The 14,020-nt window shown below is 35.2% G+C and overlaps 1 protein-coding gene across 1 annotated transcript; it reads left to right on the top strand.

Moving 5' to 3' along the window:
- Nucleotides 1-11,048: 11,048 nt before the first annotated feature.
- On the top strand, nucleotides 11,049-13,791 carry LOC113837871 (zinc finger protein 431-like). Its single transcript, XM_027433696.2, has 3 exons — nucleotides 11,049-11,097; nucleotides 11,294-11,354; nucleotides 12,492-13,791. The coding sequence occupies exons 1-3, from the start codon at nucleotides 11,064-11,066 to the stop codon at nucleotides 13,789-13,791; spliced, it is 1,395 nt and encodes a 464-aa protein (XP_027289497.1). The 5' UTR covers nucleotides 11,049-11,063.
- Nucleotides 13,792-14,020: the final 229 nt, after the last annotated feature.

Below are 14,020 nucleotides of genomic sequence, written 5' to 3'. Positions count from 1 at the left end.
GAATAGAATCTCCCCTTGCTTGCTATCTGGCTAGAACCCAGACTGTTTTGGAGTTTGCAAGGATATTTCTCCCTTAATATCTTGAATGACAATGCAAGATGGAAGAGCTCATGGAGACCTGCTGACTGTAGCAGATTTGAAAAACCTTCATAGAGGGCCTGAAAGGATACAGCTTGCAGTGGACACCTGAAGTTGTGTTAGATTCTGGAACCATAGGATAACCAAAGACAGCTCCATGTTTTGAATACAGCAGGCACGGTAGTAAAGCTGTGTGTGCTAGGGATGGCAAAGTCTGAAATATGGAGCTTCTCTAGTATCTGAGCCTCCAGAATATTGTTAACAGGAGCAGAGCTTCTTGAATTTATTTCCTCATAAGTGATTGATTATTTGATATTACCCCGTTTTTCTCTTTTTGAAAGTAGTTGGCAGTTACTCACGTTTTTCACTTAACGTATACTTAAGCTACTGTAGACATCTTAAATGTTGGACCCTAAAAAGGTATTAGATTTCTAACTTGAAAGCATTTTATATTATGATTATCATGTGACTTTCAGATCCATGGAGACAAACACTTTGTATTTAGGGGTAATCTTATAATTATGAACCAAGTGAATATTTTCTCCTCAAGTTACTTTGAGTCAGGTTATGTCATCCATTCAAAACAAAGGAGACTAATCCACTTTCCTGGTTGCTACTCATAATGAAAACCACATGTAAATCTATTCATGGACACGTATAAGGACTCCTATGGATGCACTTTTCATAGAGATCTTCGAAATACAAGTTAGAGTATTACTCTGTGTCACTAATGTGTAAATTCTTACTGCTCTCCATTACAACAGGCTTGCAATGATATACTTAAAGCCAACATACAACACACACAAGTGTTGCCTTCATGTATCAGCATTCGCATCCATACTTATTTTACACTGAAAAAGTTGGAAAAATGTATTGGAGAAGGGAAGGAATGAAGAGAAAGGGGAAAAGCTTATAATATCTCCTAAATAAAATATATAGTAATACATTTTAAACAAAAAGAGAGAGTGGCGTAATGGCTCACCAATTAATTGAACTGTGTGTTGTTATAGAGGGCCCATGTTTCATTTGCAGAATCTACATGGAAGCTAACATTTTGCTGTGTCAGGCATCTCCTGTCCTCTTCTGGCATCTGTAGTGAGTGTGCACAGACACATGGAGGCAAAACATGTACATAACTAAAATTAAAAACAGGTTTAAAAAAAAATAATAGATGCCAGTCGTGGTCACCAACGACTTTAATACAAGCACTTGGGAGGCAGAGACAGGCTGATCTCTCTGAGTTTGAGACCAGCCTGTTCTGCAAGAGCTAGTTCCAAGACACCCTCCAAAGCCACGGTGAATCCCTACCTTAAAAACACTTAAAATGAGAAAATAATAGAATTCTCTATATCGATATCACAGGCTTGAGACAGACAGCAGGCAGGGATAGTTAACATCAAGACATTCTGGCTTTCAATGGAAGCAGATGTTGCCATGTTCCTAGCCAGCCTGCTCAGAGACAAAAGAAACTTTGTTCTGAGCTTAATAGAAACCATCAAAATCGTTCTCAAGGAGGAGAATACACAATGCTATTTGGTTAATTTTCCTTCAAGTTTTTGTATTATTTTTATTTATCTATATGAATTTTGCAGGTGGTAAACTAGTCTTTAGATCAAACTTTAAGATTGACAATCTGCTTTTCACAGTGTCATTTACTTAAGTTTCAACTAAGGCCTTGCAGTACAATTCAACAAGCCAGAAATCTTCCTTCTTATAAGTTTTATAATGTATATAAGTTCCTATATATCTTTGAATTAAGAGTGTCCCTAAATGTTTCTGCTTTTACATCGTGATCTGTTCAGAAGTGGAATTGTTAAATGACAATGCTAACAAGACAGAGAGTATTATAGGAACAGACATTGGTGGCAAAGAAACCCTGTCCTGAAATCCAGGTCCCCCCCCCGAAAAAAAACCCAAATATTATATGAACATATGCAGACTTCCTAAGTAAATTCACCATCCATCCTTTGTTTGGGAAAAGTTAGTTTTGGAATGACTACCGTGCTGACCCTCCCTCCTCCAGGCAAGACAATTTTCTCAAATCTTCTGTTATGGGTGAGATGGCTCTTCTGGAATTACCAAATTTCCAAAGAATTGGGTATACCTGAGAGGGATTTTACTTAATTGAAGGTTTTAAATGGCAAATTCTTTCATTAATCTGGATCACAATCAGTATGGTTTCTTATACTTCCATCCATTTGCCTTCAAATTTCAAGATTCCGCTGTTTTTTCTGCTGATTAGTACTCCATTTTGTAAATGTACCACATTTTCTTTATCCATTCCTCAGTTGAGTGGCATCTAGGTTGATTCCAAGTTCTGTCTGTTGCAAATAATGATGCAATGAACATAGTTGAACAGATGTCTTAGTTGTATTAATGTTCGACTTTTGGGTATATGCCTAAGAGTGGAAGTGTTGGATCTTGAGGTAGACTGATTCCCATTTTCTTGAGGGACTGCCATATTGATTTCCAAAGTGGCTTTATGCATTTGCACTCCCACCAGCAGTAGAGGAGTGTTCCCCTTTCTCCATGTCCTCTCCAGCATAAACTGTCATTGGTGGTTTTGATTTTATCCATTCTCACAGGAGCAAGATGGTATCTCAAAGTTGTTTTGACTTGCATTTCCCTCATGGATAAGCATGTTGAACATTTTCTCAAGTGTCTTTTGGTCATTCTAGATTTGACTATTGAGAAGTCTCTATTTAATTCTGTACTTCACTTTTTAATTGGAGTTTTTTTGTGCTTTGGTGATGAGCCTTAATGTGTTCTTTGTGTATATTTGAAATCAGCCCTCTGTCATATTTGGGGTTGATGAATATATTTTGCCATTCTTTAGGCTGCCAGTTTGTCTTGTTGAGTTTGTCCTTTGCCTACAGAAGCTTCTCAGTTTCAGGAGGTCCCATTTATTAATTGTCGATCTCAGTGTCTGTGCTATTGATGTTATGTTCAGGAAGGGGTTCTCTGTACCAATTGTTCGAGGGTACCTCCTACATTTTCTTCTAAGAGTTTCAGTGTGGCTGGATTTATGTTGACGTCTTTGATCCATTTGGACTTAAGTTTTGTGAATGGCCATAGATATTGATCTATCTGCAGTCTTCTGCATGTCAGAATCCAGTATGCCAGCACAATTTGTTGAAGATGCTTTTTTTTTCATTGTGTAATTTTAGCTTCATTGTCAGAAATCAGGTGTTCATAGGTATGTTCATACATTTAATGGTTTTCAACTTGATTCATTTGGTTTCCTGTCTTTTGAATTATTTTTCATTGTTGTTTCGTTTTGTGATTGAGCATGCTGCTTAAGTTTTTATCAGTTTTTATCTGTATTTCAAGGGTCTGAAACACGAGTTCAAGGGTAACATTGATGAAATTTTGTGAAAGTTGTGAAGACTGTATTTGTTTAATTTTATACACATAGAATTATAGGGAGCTGGGTAACATTGGCCAAGATGCCCCATTTCCTTTCCTATGCTTTCTTTGGGCTTTTGGTTAAATATTGACTATTTATTTCCCGCCATATTTCTTGTCTTTTTCTCAAAAATCTGTTTATTCTTTCAAAAATATCTTGCATACTTTTGATTGCTGTATCTTTGTGACATGTATAGAGCTCCTATGTGAGTCTGTATATTGATTTTCTGTAATCCATATTGGTAACCTAGATATATTCTTTTTCTTAAAAATGATGGACGTTTACCAATTTATCTTCATAAAATTTCTCATGTTATCAGTTCCTGAAGTTTTTGTTTTTTGGGGAATTTGCTATGGCAAGACTGTTTTAGTTGTTTCATCTATATTTAAGATGCTTGCCTCTTCCCATTTCCTTGCATACTGGTATATCTGTGTTTTCCAGTTTTTCTATCTTTATGTTTGAATCTCTACTGCTTAAATGATTTTCATGATTAATACATTGGCTTTGGATTTTAAAATATTCTCATATACTATTGTCTCTGTCTCCTAATTAGCCTCTGATGTCAAATGACAAAACCTAGCATCATCTGAGCAAACATAAATTGAATGTGTTCTTAGATCAATATGTCTGATTTCTGCCTGAAAAGATAGTGTTGACTGATGATTGATGTGGGAAGAAGACTTATACTGAATTGGCAATGTCTCTGAACAAGTGGGCCTGGGGTTGTTAAGAGAGCTTGCTGAGCAGAAGACAGTGACAAATCTAAAGAGTAAAATCAACAAACAGTGGATGGTTCCCCATGTTTTATCTTCAGTGACTGACTTGAGTTTCTCTCCTAAGCTCCCACAATGATAGACACTGAACTGGAGTTAATAACCAAATCCCTTTATTACTGGAGTAGCTTTTACTTAGAAAATTTAATCAGAGCAAAGGAGAAGAATGTTGGAACAAAAAATGGAACTTGAAAGGTGATTATTTTTGCTGTAATGGATATGGGAATGATTAATTTTTGAAGATTTTGAAGATATCGAGACTTTAGGTGGCAAAAGCCATAAAAGTTCTCCATATTGCATAATTATCTGTTGTTGTTGGACATGAAAGATGGTAATGTTGAGAGTAATAGCAGACACTGGAGGTCAGGGTCAGGAATTCAGTGGGTAAAAAGTTTGCCTGCTATATGGAGTTGGCTTGACCTAACTGCCTTGAGAGACATGTGTCACAGGAATTCAGGTTAAAGCCCATGGTCCTGGGGCACACTGTCCCTTCCTGTTCATGATAAACTGATGCACTCCATCAGGCAGTTAGGCATTCAGGCCAATTTGTATTTCTCTATATGATTCTTTAGTAGTCAAGGTAGTATGTAAACTTAACAATACAATTTTTCTTAGACATTAATCTCATTTACCTTGTATGGCTTGCAATTTTCATGTTATTCTGGCAACCACAACTGCATTAATCCCGGAAATTGCCACTATCTTATGTTTCTTATATAAAACATCTGATTTCTCTCAATAAAACTGTCATATCTTTTTCTTGCTGTGGCCCTCCAGTCCAAGCCTGGCTTCAATGCTTTTTTATTGTATCATGTGATGTTGGTGTAGTAAGTAAGCACAGGTGCTTAGAAGATTTAATGAAAAAAATTAGCTAGTGTTCATTTGTGTGATATTTTGACCCTGAATCTTTATTATTTTTTACATGTCCCAAAAAGTAAGTAAGGCTGAGTTTGAGGGTAATGAGCTGATGTATTAGACAAAATATTGCTTATGTTAGATGTTTATTACTGTTGACTCCTTCAAGTTTACAGTGAAAAGTACAAAAGTAGGAACAAATGAAAAGTCTCTGGTTAAGAATAATAACATTAGGTAGGTTCAGATGGCAGTCCAGTGACGGAAAAGAGACAGCAATTTTCAAGGTTTTTAACACCATAAAGAAAATTCCCTGACCTGCATTTAAAGCCTAGGAAGGTAGCCCAACGGTAAGACTCTATCCATCTAAGCCCTTAAGTAATGGAAGGAGTGTACAAAGTAAATCTTTGTTTCAGGGGCAACATTATACAAAAACAATAGCAAATTTGATCCCAGCTTGGTAGGGTCCATCAAATCATGGCAGAATCACCTATCTTTTACTGATTATGGAAACAATAAAGATGGACCATGGAGAGATTGAAGACAGTAACAAGTAAGGTGGGGCTGAGAGAGGACCTTGCTCATTTTTAGATTGAGGACTGGAAGAGATAGGAGTCACTGATGGCTGCTGAACTGGTTCCCTGATCTTTCATATTCTTACCCCCATATCTGATTTCTAATTTTTTACTTGATGAAGATTAATTATATTAACACATTATGAGTTTTCTTAGAAGACATGCTTAATAAAAAGAAAGGATAATTAAGTCAGCCAGAGATAGATTAAGTAATATATTATTACCTATATTTTAAATTGCTTTTGAAAAGGAAATAATAGCATTGGAAGATATTAGATAAAAAAGAAACTGCTAAATTAAAATTGTATACTTTAGAGATATGTAGAGCTCAGAATAAAAACTAAGACATGAGTTACATCGTTGAAGAGATTTTTCTTTAGTTCTCACAGGGGGGAATATAGTAACCATCAAAAATGATAAAGATTATATACAAACAATAAAGATTTCTTCATTAAAATAGACAATAGTTCATCAAACGTCTTTACCATTCAATCTAAACTAATTCATGAAATTAAGATGCTTTTCATTGGATAAATATAACTTGCCAAAAATGTAACTCTGCAAAAGTATGTTGAGAATGGATTTTGTTTTGTCTTTACAAAAACATGAAAACCCTCCAAAAAAGGAATGTAAAAACCACTGGTGTCACATGGTTCTAGGATTTTGTCTGCTTAGACGTGAGTGATGTCACTGGGTTCTCCTTTCTGATGACACTTTTGTATGTAGTGGTGGTACTGTCTAGCTGGATTTACATGTCTAAAAGCCATTCATTTTCTTTTCTCATTATAGTTAGGCTTCTGATTCTTATATATGTTTGATCATTAATAACACAAAATATAGAAGAATTCTTTGGAGTTAATGATGGTATAGCTTATGTTCAAGCACGTAAGCACAGCACGTCTGCCTGCATTCTACAATTTTGCACCATGATGATACTTGATAAATTCTCTGAAAATAGAAGTCACACAATTAAATGCCTTTCCTTTAAAAGATTAACCATGTACATGGTGTCTCTTTACAGCTGTAGAAACCCCATGTCAGTAAGTATATGATTCATTACCATTTACGGAAGAAATATGAGAAACTCTGACAAATTTAATTTTGAGAAGATCATCGTTTACATAGGCTTCTGTACTTAGTCATCATGTGCTATTTAGAGAATCTATCATTCAATTATAGTCATTTTTATTTCATGTAGCATACAGTAACAGCTTTTTAACTCAATGTGTTGATAGCACAACAAATAATACTATTATCATGTAACAAAAACTGCCTTTATATTTTGTTGAGCCATGTAAAATTAAAAATAAGTGGTGTTACAAAAATTCAACAGCATACTTGGAAGATTTGTAACTATTAACAAACATTCTTAAAAATTTAATGGGTTACTGGTAGCTGTAAAATTACTTCAATAGGCATTATTTCAGCTTCTAGGTTTGAAGGCATAGAATTAAAACAAAATGTGCAAATACCTCAATTTAGAGATAAACTAGCAAAATCTAAATTGGAAAAGTGTTCAAGGAAATATTTACACTGATATCATAGAATGATATGGTAGAGGAAAAACCATGTAGGGATATAAACAATGCAAAATTTTTTCCTTATCATTTAAGGAAATATGCAGACAATTGTTTGGAATATCCCTCTTGTACAGAAAACTCTTATGCATTGAATAATGAGCTAATGGCATAAAATGACATGTTTACTAGAATGTGTTTTAAAATATTCAATATTTATTACTCATTAAACTATAAAGTATGAGTTTTAGGCTAGCTGGAGTTTTTGATTTTTTTTGAAACAGGGTTTTTCTGTGGCTTTGGAGGCTGTCATGGAACTAGCTCTTGTAGACCAGGCTGGTCAAACTCACAGAGATCCACCTTCCTCTGCCTTTTATGTTCTGGGATTAAAGGCATGCTCTAACACCACCAGGTGTAGCTAGAGTTTTCTTATGGGTTCTTCTGTCAAGCAACAGGGCAAAATTATATTCAACTATATTCATGAATATGTATATGTGTATGTGTGTTTACGTAGTTAGAAATGTTTTACTTTCAAATTCAATATGTAGTTCAAATTGGCTTAAATTCAAGGAGATCTGCCTATCTCTGCTACCATACTCAGGTATATTCATATCTGAAAATAATTTAACACCCACCAGTGGCAGACACCAAAAATGACCTAAGACATGTTGTTTTGTATCTCGGGATCTCTGGTGAGATTTAGCTGTAACACATTAGTGTATTTTGGAAAAAGGATTTCAGAATGAGTCAATGATAATCTGAGTTAGAATTTTATTTTGAGACAGGGTTTCTCTACATATATTTGGCTGTCCTTGAACACAGAATGCAGATGAGTTTGACTGCAAATTCACAGAAGAAAGGGTGTGTGCCATACCATACTATTATAATTTTATTATTTATTTTCTGTTTTTATGTTTGTAATTCTTTTTGTGTGGAAGTTGTGGATGTTTGTCATGGTTTGGGTGTAAATTTCAGAGAACAATTTTGGGTTTTTGTCTTTTACACTTAGCGTATTGGAGACAGGGTCTCTAGGTTGCCATTCCATGTAATGATCCTTGTCAGGGTTTCTTTTGTCTGCATTTTTCTGCCATCAAAAGCATGGGATTATAGGTATGTACTGTAGCAACTATCTTTAGAATGCAAAATGAAGGGATAGTTGTAAGGTGAGTACTTTATCTGTTAAACCATTTTCACAGTTCTAAAGTTTATTAAGTAGAAACTTTTGGAGTGAGTCTGTTTTGAGACACAGTCTCTTTCTAACCCAGTCTGGCCTGGAACTCATTATGTAGTATGTATGCTAGGCCTAGAACTTACAGGGATCACCTATTCTGTCTCTTGTGAAAATATATCAGCAAAAAGACATATTTGTCATAGATTACTTCAGATATTAATAGAAAGAGTGAATTTTGGGAAAGTGTTATCTTGTGAGGGCAAACCACACTTAAGTATTGGTACAAAGACATATGACAGTTTTGGTGACATGGTAAGTTATATTTCATTGGGTACTTAGGGATTCCTCTCTCTGTCTCTCTGTCTCTCTCTCTCTCTCTGTGTATCTTTCTCTCTGTGTATGTCTCACTGTATACATCTATTAGTCTCTGTCTCTCCGTTTCCCTTTGGTAAAAAGTTCATAGATCACTTCCTGCTTAAATTCTAATGGGATTCTGATTTAATAAGGTCAGAAGATTTCTGCACTATGACATACTCTACATGAGTTTCACAATTCTGCCTTTGTAATCCTCAGAAAATTGCTGCTTACATCTGGGAAAGCAGTCTGTGCATTGGTATTGCATTCCTTTAATTCCAGCACTGAGCAGGAAGAGTGAGTCAGATCTCTATGAGTTTGAGACCACCCTGGTCTACAAGAGCTAGTTCCAGGACAGGCTCCAAAACCACAGAGAAATCCTGCTGTTGAAATCAAACAAACAAACAAACAAACAACAACAAAAAACACCAAAAAGAACTTGGAAAGGAGCAAATCCCTATTCAAAAGGTTTTATATTTTTGGTATCATGACTCATTGGTATTTGACATATCACTTAATTAGGAAGGTTCTCTAATGGTAAGACACCACCCATGTAAGCTTCAATTTATGAAAGGAATAGGCCACTTGTTTCCTAATCTGAGAAAGGAACTTCATACAGAAGCTGCTGTAAATCTGGTCCAAGTGTGGTTGATTCCATCACAATGTAGAATCGAAATTTGTGGTCTAACCCATGTTGTACTGGTTCTGGAAAGAAGAAAGTTGCAAAATTTATAGCTCATAGATCTTTCCTTTGTGGTTTCTTTTCAACATTGTTGGAAAAAGGCAGAGTTGGAAAACCAGTGAATATACAGTGAGAGTTCTTTGTATGAAGTTTTCCAGATGAAGCCAATGTTGAATTTTGAGATTATAGGATGCTGTGATACCCAAACTTTGGGACATCTTACATGGAAAGCTGAACACGAGAGTGTAAATTGCAAAGGAGAGACATGTATGACAACTTTTAGAAATAGAACTATCTAAGCCTTTTGAGAATAATACCCCAACTGTGTATGGCATAGCTCCATGATTATGTTGTTTGCCTTGATGAGTTTTAGAGCCTTAGTTAAATCTTTTCTCACTGCACCCATATTCCTTCTTTATTTCTTAAATTTATTCTTTTATCATAAAATACATCCCATCTGCCTTTTCCCCTATCTCCACCCTTCTCATTCCTCTACACTGCCCCAGTCTCCACCAGGTCCTCCTCCATTTACCTTCTGAGTAGATAACATATTCAAAAATATCACCAAAACTCTGCATAATGAATTGAAATCTGACAAGACATAAATGTTCCTATCATCTCTCTGAATCTTCTTCCCCTATGCCCCATCCTTACCTGATCTTTTCCTGTAACATTCCTACCTGCCATCATTGCATCCAGAACATCTCATTTTTTACACCCTGAGAGATCCATGTATCTCCCCTGTAATTGGAGTTCTTATTTGGTCTAAATAATAAAAACCTGGAGGGAGATATACAGGAAAATGCAGAGAGATGATAGAGAAGGTGTAAGCCAAAGCCAGCTTTACCTCACTAGTTTCCAATTGGAAAAGTGCAGTTTTTTGTATCATTTTGCTTATATCCCCGCTCTCCTTAGCCATCGTGTATCTATCTCTGTGCACCCATTTCACTTCCTGTTTCTGCCAGCCATCTGTACAGACCTCTACACCTCTTTGGTTAGATAGTGGCAAGCTATATCTTTTTTCTTTAGACAAGTTGAATTTGTGCAAGGAAGTCATCAACACACTCCCCTAGTTACTTAGCCTCTCTACATCTATGGATTTTACTGTGATTAACTGTGATCACTGGGATTGTATTTAATTAAATTTTATAAATATATTTCTTTAAAAATTAAAGAAAAACTGGAACTATAACTGTTTAGTCTTCAATTACATCCAAGACCAAAGAATGAATTATTATAACCTATGTAAACAGGAAATGCATTGCAGGCAACTTCCTAGACTTTACAAATGACAGATACACCTGAGTGCTTGCACAGTCACTCAAACTTTTTCTCCAACATTGGGCATTCATCATTACTCTACAGGGCTACTGTATTGCGCAGACATTTCAGTGAAGCAGGAAATTTGTTCTGCCTTATATTGGCAAATTTCATCAGTTGTGTTTTCCTGCCTGTATCCTGCATAAAAGTAACATCTCTTAAAATAATGTTCTACAGAAATATACATATAGAATATTGTCAGTATTATGTTTTCAGTTGCACACATGTATGTGATATTGTAGAATCCCATTACCTATGATGATGTGCATATTGACTTCACTTGGAAAGAGTGGATTTTGCTGGATACTTCTCAGAAGAATCTCTACAAAGATGTGATGCTGGAGACCTACAAGAACCTCACTGATATAGGTAAGACTGTATTTTACTTTATATTTTAAAATAATAGGACAACATCAATTGGTTATTGATGCTCTTCTGTAATTTTATTGAGAGAAAAGAATGTGGTAAATAAATCAGTCTATGTTCTAAAGTTCACTGAAGACAAAAACTTAAATTTTTCACATTTTTCAAAAGTAAATGTATATTTTCTGGCACTACATTTTAGGATACAGTTGGGAAGACAATACTACTGAAGAGCATTGCACAAGTCCTAAAAGACATGAAAGGTAAATTTCATTTACAAGCTCATAGAAATGTGTCTCTGAAGAAATTGAACATCAGGGTAATTAAGCACAGATTAAATTGCATTGAAGATTGTTAAATTCTCGAAAAACTATGTAACTCAATTTCCATTAGGTGAACTACATTAGCAAAACAACATTTTGAGAATGAAGACAAGGAAACAACAACATAAGAGAAATTGCCACTTGAATCATCACACCATGAGAGACATGCTATAAGAATGTAATTCCATTCAGTTCTTACTCCCTATATCACTAAATGTATACACATGATTGATGTGATAAGCATATCTCCATACAATCCATTGAGAAAATACTGCATAGAAAATTTAGTTTTACTCATGTAATTGCTGTTACATTTGTAAGTTTAGTGATGGGGCAAATTACTCTCAAAAGTCAAGGAGCAGGTATTGCAGAGAATCCTTCATCTCTGTAGCACATGTATATAAAGAACAGAAAGTCAAACTTAAGTAAATATGGAAGCCTCTTCATTGTAAACTTCCTTTACTAAACATCTTGTGTGACTCAGGATACAAGCCATATGAGCAAATGAATATGGACATCATAATATACCACTCCAACAGAATATTTAAAACAGATTTAGTACTGCTAATTTAAGCATACTTGTTGAATTTGATTCATGTGTAGAAGTAATTTATTTTCCTGTTTCATTGATAATACACCAACAAGTTCACTCTGACGAAAAGGCCAATGAATCTAGGACTGTGTACATACTTCTGCTTGTTCTAGTTCATTAGCAAAGGTAGTATGACCCAAAGTGTAGGAAATTTTCAAAATTCAATAATGGTGATAAACATCTGAATTTTCCCAGTTCTCTTCAATATGTAAAAAAAATCACTGTAGATAAAGGTACTAAAAATTAAAAACATATATTAGAGGATTATACCTATACTTGTATCTTCAAAGATGCAAAACAATCTCTTCAAAGTTTGAAAATAACCCTTAATGTAGTGGAAATATGAGTGTTAAAACAGTGATAAGTCTGTAAGATATGATTCTTCTTCACAATTGCAACAAATTGTAATATTAATCTATACATATTTCAAGATTTAACATTGTATTGAAGGGGGTAAAGCATTTACATGCCTATTTTCCTTGCAGGCATGAAGGAAGCCAAACTGGAGAGAAGCCTTCTGCATATACACAATGTCTTAAAACCTTTGCACATAACAGTCATCTTCAAAGGTATAAAACAACACATAGTGGAGGGAAACACTATGAATGTAACCAATGTTTTAAAGTCTTTGCTACTCACAGTAAACTTCAAATGCATAGAAGGACACACACTGGGGAGAAACCCTATGAATGTAATCAGTGTGGTAAAGCCTTTTCTCAGCAAAATACTCTTAAAATACATAAAAGGACACATACTGGAGAGAAGCCCTATGAATGCAATCAGTGTGGTAAAGCTTTTTCTCAGCAAACTACTCTTCAAATACATAAAAGGACACATACTGGAGAGAAACCCTATAAATGTAATCAGTGTGGTAAAGCCTTTGCTCAGCACAGTCATCTTCAAATGCATAAAAATAGACATACTGGAGTGAAACCTTATGAATGTAATCATTGTGGTAAAGGCTTTACTGATCAGAGTGCACTTCATGTGCATAAAAACACACACACTGGAGAGAAACCCTATGAATGTAATCAATGTGGTAAAGCCTTTGCTCGTAATAGTCATCTTCAAATACATAAAAGGACACATACTGGGGATAAACCCTATGAATGTAATCAGTGTGGTAAAGCCTTTTCTCAGCACAGTCATCTTCAAACGCATAAAAGGACACATACTGGAGAGAAACCCTATGAATGTATTCAGTGTGGTAAAGCCTTTCCTCACCAAAGTACTCTTAAAATGCATAAAAGGACACATACTGGAGAGAAACCTTATGGATGTAATCAGTGTGGCAAAACCTTTGCTCGCCACAGTCATCTTAAAATGCATAAAAGGAGACACACTGGAGAGAAACCCTATGAATGTAGTCAGTGTGGTAAAGCCTTTTCTCACCAAAATACTCTTCAAATGCATAAAAGAATACATACTGGAGAGAAACCTTATGAATGCAATCAATGTGGAAAAGCCTTTATTTATCACAGTGGTCTTCGTGTGCATAAAAGATCACATACTGGAGAGAAACCCTATGAATGTAATCAGTGTGGTAAAACCTTTGCTCGTAATAGTCATCTTCAAATGCATAAAAGGATACATACAGGAGAGAAACCATATGAATGTCATCAGTGTGGTAAAGCTTTTTCACAGCTCAGTCATCTTCAAACACATAAAAGGACACATACTGGAGAGAAACCCTATGAATGTATTCAGTGTGGTAAAGCCTTTGCTCAGCACATTTCACTTCAAATGCATGAAGGAACACATAAAGAACAAAAACCTTATGAATGAAATAAGTGTGATAAAATCTTCGCATTTCAAAGTGTTTTTAAAATGCATAAAGGTGCACATACTTGAGAGAAACCATAAAAACCTCATCAATCCCATAAAGTCTTCGCTTGGCCAATTCATCTTCAGATACATAAAAGGACACATAACAGGAGAAACTCTAAGAATGCTATCAGTGTGGAAAAGTTTTTGCATGTAAATTGTTTCTTCAAAACCATAAAATAACACATAT

This window comes from Cricetulus griseus, unplaced genomic scaffold, assembly GCF_003668045.3.
Source record: "Cricetulus griseus strain 17A/GY unplaced genomic scaffold, alternate assembly CriGri-PICRH-1.0 unplaced_scaffold_1, whole genome shotgun sequence".
Lineage (NCBI taxonomy): Eukaryota > Metazoa > Chordata > Mammalia > Rodentia > Cricetidae > Cricetulus > Cricetulus griseus.
This window is presented reverse-complemented; position numbering and strand designations above follow the sequence as displayed.

Bases quoted from the DNA above. Each gene is read 5' to 3' on its own strand.
- LOC113837871 (XM_027433696.2), top strand. From the start codon at position 11,064: ATGCTGGAGACCTACAAGAACCTCACTGATATAG. The intron at 11,098-11,293 runs GTAAGACTGTAT...ACTACATTTTAG, and splicing joins CAAGAACCTCACTGATATAG to GATACAGTTGGGAAGACAAT. The intron at 11,355-12,491 runs GTAAATTTCATT...TTTTCCTTGCAG, and splicing joins AGTCCTAAAAGACATGAAAG to GCATGAAGGAAGCCAAACTG.